The 9,935-nt window shown below is 43.1% G+C and overlaps 2 protein-coding genes across 7 annotated transcripts in view; one reads left to right on the forward strand and one right to left on the reverse strand.

Annotated features, from left to right (window-relative positions):
• Positions 1 to 8,293, reverse strand: part of PNPLA7 (patatin like domain 7, lysophospholipase) — a 220,544-nt gene extending 212,251 nt beyond the window's left edge. For 4 of the 5 annotated variants that reach the window (XM_074288990.1, XM_074288992.1, XM_074288989.1 and 1 more), the window contains exons 1-5: positions 8,155 to 8,293; positions 6,651 to 6,685; positions 2,842 to 2,913; positions 2,482 to 2,569; positions 1,683 to 1,765 (exon numbers count right to left, since the gene is read on the reverse strand). In XM_074288990.1, coding sequence (XP_074145091.1) covers positions 1,683 to 1,765; positions 2,482 to 2,569; positions 2,842 to 2,913; positions 6,651 to 6,685; positions 8,155 to 8,176 — 300 coding nt within the window. In that variant the 5' untranslated portion in view covers positions 8,177 to 8,293. The remainder of the gene's footprint in view (positions 1 to 1,682; positions 1,766 to 2,481; positions 2,570 to 2,841; positions 2,914 to 6,650; positions 6,686 to 8,154) is intronic. The other variant, XM_074288991.1, reaches the window with a different exon arrangement.
• Positions 8,237 to 9,614, forward strand: MRPL41 (mitochondrial ribosomal protein L41). Of its 2 annotated transcripts, none has more exons than XM_074289003.1 (2): positions 8,237 to 8,371; positions 9,176 to 9,614. In XM_074289003.1, exon 2 carries the CDS (start codon positions 9,185 to 9,187, stop codon positions 9,587 to 9,589), a length of 405 nt encoding a protein of 134 aa, XP_074145104.1. In that variant the 5' UTR covers positions 8,237 to 8,371; positions 9,176 to 9,184; the 3' UTR covers positions 9,590 to 9,614. The 2 variants fall into 2 exon arrangements, with proteins under 2 accessions (XP_074145104.1, XP_074145105.1); XM_074289004.1 differs by lacking the exon at positions 8,237 to 8,371 and adding an exon at positions 8,644 to 8,946.
• Positions 9,615 to 9,935: the final 321 nt, after the last annotated feature.

A 9,935-nucleotide genomic window follows, 5' to 3' on the forward strand; every position in this document is an offset into this window, starting at 1 on the left:
CACCTAATTCTATAAAGGGTAATATCACTAATAAAGGTAAATTGTTACTTTAAATTTTATTTTTCACAACCATTCTATATCTATTCCATTTATAGTGCTGTATCCCCATAGCAGCTAAGTTGCACAGTAGATAGAGCACCAATCCTGGAGTCAGGAAAACCTGAGTTCAAATACAACCTCAGAAGCTTACTAGCTGTGTGACCTTGAGCGAGTTATCTAACTCTATCTGCCTCAGTTCTTCATCTATAAAATGAGCTGGAGAAGGAAATGGCAAACCAACTCAATATCTTTGTCAAGAACACCCCAAATGAAGTCAGAGAGTGAGACAAATGAAATGACTCCACAACAATCCCCACACTATCATGTTTGAATGACTCATACTTCTGTGATAAAAAGTTAGAAATATTTTTATTCATGTTTCTGAAATAAAGTAACCTAATAGGACTTAAATTTCACAACATTGGTGAACTGGTAACAAAGAAATTGATATTTACATATGTGTGTGTGTGTGTGTGTGTGTGTGTGTATATATATATATATATATATATATATATATATGTATGTATATATGTGTGTGTGTATATACATATATATATATACATATATATGTGTCACTTCTTAATTACTAATATATATATATGATTGAAAAATACAATGAGGAATAAACCATGAAAGTAATTTCAGTGGCTTAGTATAAATGAGGACAATCCATTGAATGATTTTCTCAACATTTCCCAAGTCCCAGAGCACTACTGTGAAGGGAGGCAAGGAAAACTGATCTATTTATAGCCCAAAGAATAAGCCAATAGTAGGAGGGGTAAAATCAAGGACTTCTCCTGATCACAGCCCTTTCAGAATGTTAAATACACGCAAAAAAAATGGAGGTTATCTCTAAAAGCATCATTCTTGGCATGGCGTATTTAAGTCAGATAACCCCATTATCCACTACAGGATAATATCCTAAGCTGAAGCGGAAGGAAACCTATCTTAGGTCTTCATTTGAAGGCAGACCATAGTGCCACCTGGGGAAAATGAAGAGCATTACTTCTGACAAGTGCTCAGGAATAAATGGGCTCAATAGCTTTCCTGACCTCTCCAACATTATGCTGTCTTATCAAGCTGCTTAGTATCCAGTCCATATCTCCAAGAAGAGACAACATCTTTAAGCCTTCATACATTTGCCAAAGGCAGAGTCCCAAGTTCTCCAAACCAAATGCCACATTTTACCAATTCTCGTCTGTGACTATTTAATAGCATGAAGTTGCTAATTATTCTTCAAAACTACATGTGGGTTGAGGGTTAACATAGTTATACAGTTTTCTTTTCTCAAGAACAGTTCAGGTAGCATGAAAGGGGAAATACTATGCCCAGTTAAGCAGTTGGGATGAGAACTTATAGCAATTCACTATTACTTTTGCCTCTCCTTAGAAGTGTCCCCCTTTCACATATGGGACAATCAAAGGAACTTTGTTTTATGTAAGTTTTATGAGCATCTTCTGCAAGAAAACTACCTAGTTTTCTATCTCCAATTGGGATCAGGAGCAGTATTGTAGCTAGCAAGCATCTAATAAATATTTGCCATTTGGTTAAATCAAATAGAGAACAATTTCCTGGATTCCAAGTGCTCAGAAACAACTCCATTGGATTTACTATATTACTCCATTCTATTGTTGCATACTTACCTTCCTCATGATCTTTCGGCCATAAAACATCATTTTGTCTCTTTTACGGAACCTGTACTGAGGAGATACTGAAAGCTCTTGTGCTGAAAGGCAGAAAAGGAAACAATATAGCCATCACTGGGTTTCTAAAAACAATTTCTAACAAAGACAAGAGATGAACATCTCAAATAGTAGAGGGAGGTGGGGTTAGAAGTATATAGAATAAATCTGGCAAATGAATTAACACACTGGATTTAAAATCAGACTATTAGGAACTTTTTTTTCCTTTTCTTACTCACTGTTCAGGCCCCTGAGAAAGCAGATACTGTAAGCATAAGCTCCACTTCTTCATCTTAGCATTACTTAACATTTAGAAAAAAGTATATCATTATAATTAATGAACTCCTCTCCTCTAAATTACCTAGGCAGATCAGCCCCACAAATATTACATGGAGAGCAAGAAACTATTAAGGCCAACCTAATAGGGTCAAGGTATATCATATCATAAGGTACATAACTAGAAATCAGGTTCTTCCTTATTTCAGGAAAAAGGCTGATAAGATTGCAGTACATTTTTTTTCTTCCTCTCTGCCCAGGAAGTCAGAGTTGGAGTCAGAAATTTCTGTCCTGGTTCTCTTTCCAGCAAGTCTATATGGGTTAAGCTTTCCTAATATAGAGGCATCCAGCCTTAATTTAGACAAGCCACTAAATTCTAGCTTACAGACACCCTGGACCTCAGAGCCATTATAAGGGACAAGATAACTGGCATCCTCTCTTATCCTCACACTCTATGGATCAAAGTCAGACACTGGATACTTACAAGACCACTTCATCCTCTTGTAAACAAAGTAGATGACAATGCTGATGAAAAGCAGGGCTAATGAAGCTCCAATTGCAATTCCTCTTATCTGAATGTATAAGTTAAAAAACAAAGCAGGAGTGTGAATAAGAAGCCAACAATTATCCTAGATTTTCTCAGGCAGCAAACCCAATCACCCTGAAATTTTATCCCTATGACATTTCCCTGAATTTAGACTGATAGGGAAGGATAGAAAAATAAGAAACAGAAAAGGTATCAAAACATTGGAAAAGATCTGATATCAACAGCTGACCAGATTCAGAATCCATGGGTCTTAACTGATAGCAAGAAGAAAGTTCTCTCTGTCCAAACAGTGTTTACCATGGTTGAGTGCTTATGATATTCCACCAACTGCATAATCCAGGAGTATGAGGTAGTAGTCAAAGATAAAATCTACAGGGGAGAAAACAACATGGCATATGAGAAAAGAGCCAGAGAACAGTCAAAAACCTCTGCCCTCCCATTATATACCTCAGTCAATGGCATGAACTATTGAAATACATATGTAGTTCTCAGGCTTCATATAATACTCTGTACCATGCATTTATCATGTAACACTATATATTACACTTATTTGTGTGTTTCTTATCCCTTCTACTTGATAATAGAAGTTCCAAGAAGGTAGTTTTCTAGGAAAGCTAGAATTTCTATCACCCTCAGTGTATACAATATGTACTTAAATGTTACCTTCAAGTGTATTTAAGTTATTGTCTGTTGATTTTTTTTTTTTACTTGATGTTTTCTGGATTGGACACTTACCTCATGCCAACTATTTCAACAATTAAAACTATTAAAATCCTATATCATAGAAAGGCAGGATTTAATCAGCTTTCCTCCTATTCAGAACAGATATTTGTGTCCTAAATACATGAGGTATATATACCTTCAGATGCTAGAAATGCTCCCCGTATGTAAGTTTGGCTTCCAATAAGCATCAAGTGGGAAAAACCCTTGATTTTGTTTGTTTGCTTGTTTTTTAAGAGTAATTTTTTTTAAGCCCATGTGGTTTTGAAATTACCAAAGGGCTATCAAATTAATATCTAGGTTCTAGACTGCTTTCACCAAAGATGCTAATCTTCACTCAAACTTATCATAGCCTCACAATATATTTTTAACATGGAATTTTAAGGTTATTGGTATACAAAAGCTGGTAACATAATAGTCTCAGTTACTGAAGTTTTTACCAGTGTGAAAATGTTTTTGCGATGCATTCTTTTTCCTTGACGGGGAAATAACTAAAAAAGAAGTCATTATTCATTTCACCATCAGCCTATAGCACATTTTGTTTAGTAGACTGCCTTTTTTTAAAAGTGCATTAAAAAGTTCATTGTGTTAAACAGAATGTTATACTATTATGATGCATATTTTATATATAATATGTATAGAGAGATTAATATGCCTTTATATATAGCTATATTAATAATTCTCATCATAATCTAATAGAAATTTATGCCTCCTTCTCTAGAGAAACTAAATTAGTACTCGTATATAGAATCTCAAGAAAACTAGATATCTCCGTATGCCTTCAATACTTTCTTTGAGAAAACAACTCAACTTCATTCTTCAAGCACCAATTAGGCAAATTAAAAGGCTAAACTTTCTGGTAAGATTTTTTTTCCCCATATAAATTGGTTAGAATCCTACAAATGTTTCTTGCTTCCTTTTACTCTTACCCCTAAAGAATTTCAAAATGTTCTCCCTCTTTTACCAATGAAAACTTCATGGATTAATGTCTACCTTGACCCAAATGGCTTCATTGGCACCTGTCATCATAAATGGGACCCTCTCCCATCTCCTTGTTAGCTAAATTTTTTTTTAAAGCCCTGTTTGAGGAAAAAGAAGTCCAGAAGAAGTTGAAAACTCATTCACAATTGGAAGTCAGACCAAAGCTAGAGCAGAAAAAAATTGTAGGAATAGGACAAATCATTTCAGGTTCACAGTATAATTAGTTTAGTCAAGAAATGGCAAACAAAATGTCATATTCATTTTATTTCTTTCTCAAGTAAATTTATCACAAGTAAATTCCAATATTAAAGGCTAGAAAAAGGGATATCCAAAGTGGTGAGACAGTTAGAGACTTCATGCAAGAGAAAATAAAATTCATCAGAAAAAGGGAAAAAGGTCCCAAACACTACAGAAAAGTTCCTGCTCTAAATTCCAACCTCTGGATCCCCAGTCACTACTCTAAGTGGCATAATGAAATGAAGATAGGTAAATCAGAAGCTCTTTATTCTGTCCTACAATGTGACTTTGGGTTGAAAAGTATATTCTTTTTGTGCCTTGGCTCCTCCCCCAAAAAGTCATAAGTATACTCACTTAAGCATAACTCCCATGAGTTAATAGTTGATTAATGAATTTTGAAAATGTAATAGAATACATAAATACAAGCTATATTACATTTTAAACTATGTGGTTGGCTATAAGAACCTTTTATAGGGCTCTTCAGGAAATCAGACTAAGGTATCCAAATTCAGAGAATATTAAATATCATTTAACAAGCCACACAAAAAATGGCTTCAATTAGAGAAGTATTTGTTATTCTCTAGTTTCCAGCAAAAGAGGCTAAAAGGTACAAGGCAAAGCCCTGGATTTTTAGAAAAAAATAAAAAAGATAGTACTAATCACATAGTGATAGGTGGGCACAAGGATAATCAGGAAATGTTAAATATAACTCTGAGTTTCCAGAAGTAGAAGGATAGGGAGAAGCTAGAAAAATAAAACAGCATGAAAAGTTTTCATCTCTCAATTAAACATACACAAATACACATGCTTCCTGGACTTCTTCATCTTCTTTTACCCTATTCCAAAAAATTGCCTTAAATTTTAAAGGATAGCACAACTTGCCTCTGTTTCCCCAATGCAAAATGGGGATAATAACAGCATTTACCTCCCAGTCATAGGGATGAATAAATAATTGAGATAAGTGAGATAACAATTGTAAAGCACAAAGTCTGGCACAGAGTAGGCACCACATGAATGTTAGCTTTGATTATTGTTACTGCCCCCCAAAACAACAACAACAACAACACAGGCTAGAGATAAGACAGCAGGTGTTAGAGAAAATGTTAGTGTTAGTTCTTCCAAGTCTCTCAGTGGGACCCGTTCGGGGTTCCTTTTAGCTGCCAAAGACAATATGGGTTTTTCCCCTCACTCCAACACTTCCACAGCTGACTGATATGTCAAAAAGCCTGAAAGAGATGCTAGGGAGGGTTCAGTGCCCCACAGCTTAAGAAGAACAAGGGCACTGCAGAGTGCGGTGTCCTGGGAGAAAACAGGAACCAGCTCTGTGACTTCTCTGGCCCAGGAGCCCTCGGTGACAGCACCTTCTCAGGGATTAGTACTCTCAGAAAGTTGCGTGATTAAATGACTTGTCGGTGATCACCCGGTGGTGGTGTTGCAGCATCCCTAAAGCATTATTGGGCCGTCCCTGGAAAACTTAAAAAACATTACATCACTATCAGTAAGGAAAGGTCTAAGAAAAGCCAGGCCTCTAACAGACACAGGCCTGAGAGGGTCTGCCTCTCACTCCTCTCTCTCCTGAGGTGGCTGCGGTGACCACGGGCCCAGGGGTGCACAAGAGGTCTGACCGCGCCCCATCCCTAACGCCCCTCACTGCTGGGCAAGCCCGACAGTGGGATCTCAGCTTTGGAATGAACAGCGACACTAGAGATCAGAACACTAAGACCCAAACAGATTAGTGATTTAGACACACAATAAAGGGCAAAGTAAAACCTCACAGAAAGCATAAAAAGCAATAAAACATAGAAACAAGTTTGGCCCCAGCATTTCCGGGCCAATCCGGACACCCCTCTCTTGGTCTCTGTCTCCCTCACCCCGTCTCTTTTTGTCACACATAGAGCAAGACTCCAGCACAAGGTTCCAAAAACGTAAACCCAGACGGAGAGCTCCTTCCAGAGTATCAGAAGTGCCCTGAGGCGGGGAGTGTTAGACTGGTCAGAGCCGGCCGGTCACTGGGAGCCTCCCCCTGCTCCGGTTAAAACGGGGAAAGTCCTTGCCTCGCCTACTTCTGGCTGGCTGGAAGCAAGCACTCACTCTCAAACTGCCTTTAACAATAACCCAAGAGCCCCGAGTGGTTGTGCTGTCTCAGCTGAGTCCGCTCTCACACATACCTTTGTGTAGGACTTGTTCAGTTCCTTCTCCATGGCTAAAAATAAAACAAACAAAACGGAATGAGCAAAGCACAGCCTGGCTCTGCCCGAGGCCGACGAGTCAGACAATCAATGCTTTACTCAGCAGTCACAGGTGTTTTTACTCTGTGCGTCCAACTTCTAAGTCAAATTAAGTTTTGCGTTGACTGGAAAATTACTCTTTGCAGACTCCATCCCATGAAAAGAAGGCTCTGCTGTTGCCAACAGTCTAAATCTGTAAACAACAGTCACATGGCCACTGGGCCAAAAGTTCCCACCGCGGCCGGCCGCGCAGCAACAAGTGAGGAGCTAGCTAAGAAGAGAGGGCTTCCCTTCTCCCTGGAAACTCGCGCCAGCCCCTGCGCCAGCTACCGCTGCAGCCCGTCCGCTTCCCACACTCCCGCTCTCCTGGGGCATCTCCCAGGACCTGCCAGCAGGGAAAGGAGGAGAAGCCAGAAGGGGACGGAAAGGGAAAGAACAAATGTTCTGCTGCTTCTCAGAACTGCTTGCGGTTTGGCGTCCGTGGGAACACCTGACCTACACGTGGGCTAACCCTCAAAGAAGCAGGGCTTAGTCACCCCTGTGGCGCCCCCCCCAGGGCTTGGGAGCCGCTGCCAGTGTTATCAGGCCCCACGGACTGACCCTCGAATGTTAAGGCTATGGCCAGAGTGCCCCAAGCTCAATAGCTAACAAATAGAAAAGCTTGGTCCTGAAATCACTCCCGGGACGTGAGGAGGAAAGGGGGCAGGCCGAGGAATTCGGAGGGCAGTGACCCGAAGGGCAGACCCATGGTGGGAAGCGGGGTCAGTGCCGACCGTCACCGGGCGGAGGCGTGGGTGCAGGAGCAATGAGGGGAAAGAAGGAAGAGCAATCATGAAGACGACTGGGAGAAGGGTCAGCGGGGGCACCGCGGGGAAGAGAATGGGGCAGCCGGTCAGTGTAACTGGGAGAAGCTGGGCGGTGGGAGAAAGAGGGAGTGGGAACGTCCCGGGGGGGGGGGGGAGCGGGGGAACAGGTGGTGACTATTCCCGGGGGAAAGATCTACGACGGCATGGGGGGAAGGCAGCTGGAGTGGCGCTGGGGGAGAGATCGGGAAACACGCGGGGACCTCGGCGGAGCGTGTTAAAGTGTCACTGGGGGAGAGACAGGAGGAAATGTGACAAGGGAGACCGGTGGAAGGGACGAAAGCGGGGGCGTCCTGGAGGAGAGGCAGCTGGTATGTGCAGGAGCAGTGGGCGCTGTTATTGGAGGGACGCGGAGAAACAGCAGGGAGCTAGCAGGAAAGAAGAGGAGCCGGAGTTAATTAGGAGGGACACCGACGGAGAGGTCATGGGGAGGTCACGCGGGGAGGGCTTCCCTGAGTGACAGTGGGTCTGAGCTCCCGGTTCCGGCTCACACAGGAGCCTGCCTAGTCGCTAGCCTCATCTCCCTGAGGGGCGCGGCCGAAGGACATCAGTGGTCCTCTCAGTCTGGGCCCCCCACTCACCGGCCAGCATGGCTGCGGCCATCACCCCGCTTTAGCCGCTCCCGCTCCGAATCCGGAGCCGGGATTTCCCTTCCTCCCACGATAGCAGCTCTCTTTTCTCTGGGCCTCGCCCCTTCTGAAGAACGAAGTTTCACATTGGTTGGGGCGCTTGCGACCAATCGGAGCGAGTTTTGTTCTGACGTCCGAGATCCTTGCGGCTGGCGCGTGAGCTGCCGAGGTGAGGGGGAGTGGGCGTGCGGGACTCTTTGAGCTTATGGGATTCAACCCTGGGCTGGGATCCAGGCCACGAAGAACAGCTTTTGGGGGCCTGGGAATCTCTGGGGCAGGGAGCGGCGTTTGGGTTCAGAAGGCCCCCAGCCTCTCTCGTAAAAAGGCTTCGTTGGCCTGCGGAAGACGGATGCACCGGGTGCTTCGCTCTGGTCCCGGAAGCCACGCCCTCCTAATGCTCCTCCCTTTAGATCCTTCTAGTCTGTGTGGCGGCTCTCCGGAGCATTTGGCCCGTAATTCCCGTACCGTTCTTAGGACCTTGTTAGCCTCCGTCAGTCTGCATTTATTGAGAGCCTGCTGTGTGCCAACTAGGCTGCATGGCCAGCGAGACGGTGCATTGGGCTTGGAATCCGGAAGACACGTCACCCTGAGTTCAAATACGGCCTAGTGAAGTGACCCTGGACAAATCACTTTACCTTGTCTCCGTTTCCTCAAGAGCAAAATGGCGGAGAAGGAAATTGCAAACCACTGCTCAGTATTTTTGCGCAGAAAACCCCGAGTGGGGTTCTCGAAGAGTCAGGCATAGTAAGTGGCCAGCACTGGTCTAAGACCAGGGCGGGGCTAGGTAGATCCCAATGCTACTCTATTCTAGGTCTCTGCACGTAGTGGCAAACTCTTGATAAATGTCACCCAAGCGGATGCGCTTGCTTCCCCAGAAGCAGCTGTTGCCCTTGGCTCTGTGCACCAGCACTGTGTGTGGGTGGAGGATTCCACAACTACCAGACTTAATCGTCCCTGTTTTCTCATCTTACAGATACCAAATATGGGCCTCCTTTCAGCTCTGACTCAGGGCCTGGTCCGAGGGGCAGACAGAATGAGCAAGTGGACAAGCAAGCGTGGCCCCCGGACCTTCTACAAAGGTCGTGGGGCCAAATTCACCGGCTTTTCTTCAAGTGGGAAGTTTGTGATGGTGAAGGAAATGGTCCCTGAGTTTGTGGTTCCGGATTTGACAGGCTTCAAACTCAAGCCTTATGTGTCCTATCGGGTTCCAGCAGGCACAGATGAACCATTGACAGCCAAGCAGCTCTTTATGGAAGCCGTAGCACCTTTGATTGAAAAGGACTTTAAAGAAGGAACTTTTGACCCTAACAACCTGGAAAAGTATGGCTTTGAGCCCACTCAAGAAGGCAAGCTTTTCCAGCTGTATCCTAAAAATTATGTGCAATAAGAATAAATTAGTGTCCGACCAGTAACCATTCATTTCTCTTTTACATTACAAACAGCCTTTGAACAAAGTTCCTATAGCTAATTTGGAGTGGAGGAGCATTTTCCTCATCCTATCTTTATTAAAGAGAAGTTTTAATCCAATTTTAATTTTGTGGGTATCAGGGTATCTTAATAATTCAGGCCACATAAGCAGCACTATTCAATTCAATAAAACATTTATTAAGTGCTTGCTCTGTTCTAGGCACAGTGTTAAGCAATGCAAAAAAATCCCTGCCTTTAAGGAGCTTACAACCTAATGGGGGAAACCAGAAGGAGAGAAGACTGGAGGGAGTGAGATTGTGGAGTCT

The sequence above is a fragment of the Sminthopsis crassicaudata genome, chromosome 2, assembly GCF_048593235.1.
Source record: "Sminthopsis crassicaudata isolate SCR6 chromosome 2, ASM4859323v1, whole genome shotgun sequence".
Lineage (NCBI taxonomy): Eukaryota > Metazoa > Chordata > Mammalia > Dasyuromorphia > Dasyuridae > Sminthopsis > Sminthopsis crassicaudata.

Coding starts and splice junctions, on each gene's coding strand:
- MRPL41 (XM_074289003.1), top strand. CDS start 9,185: ATGGGCCTCCTTTCAGCTCTGACTCAGGGCCTGGTCCGAGGGGCAGAC.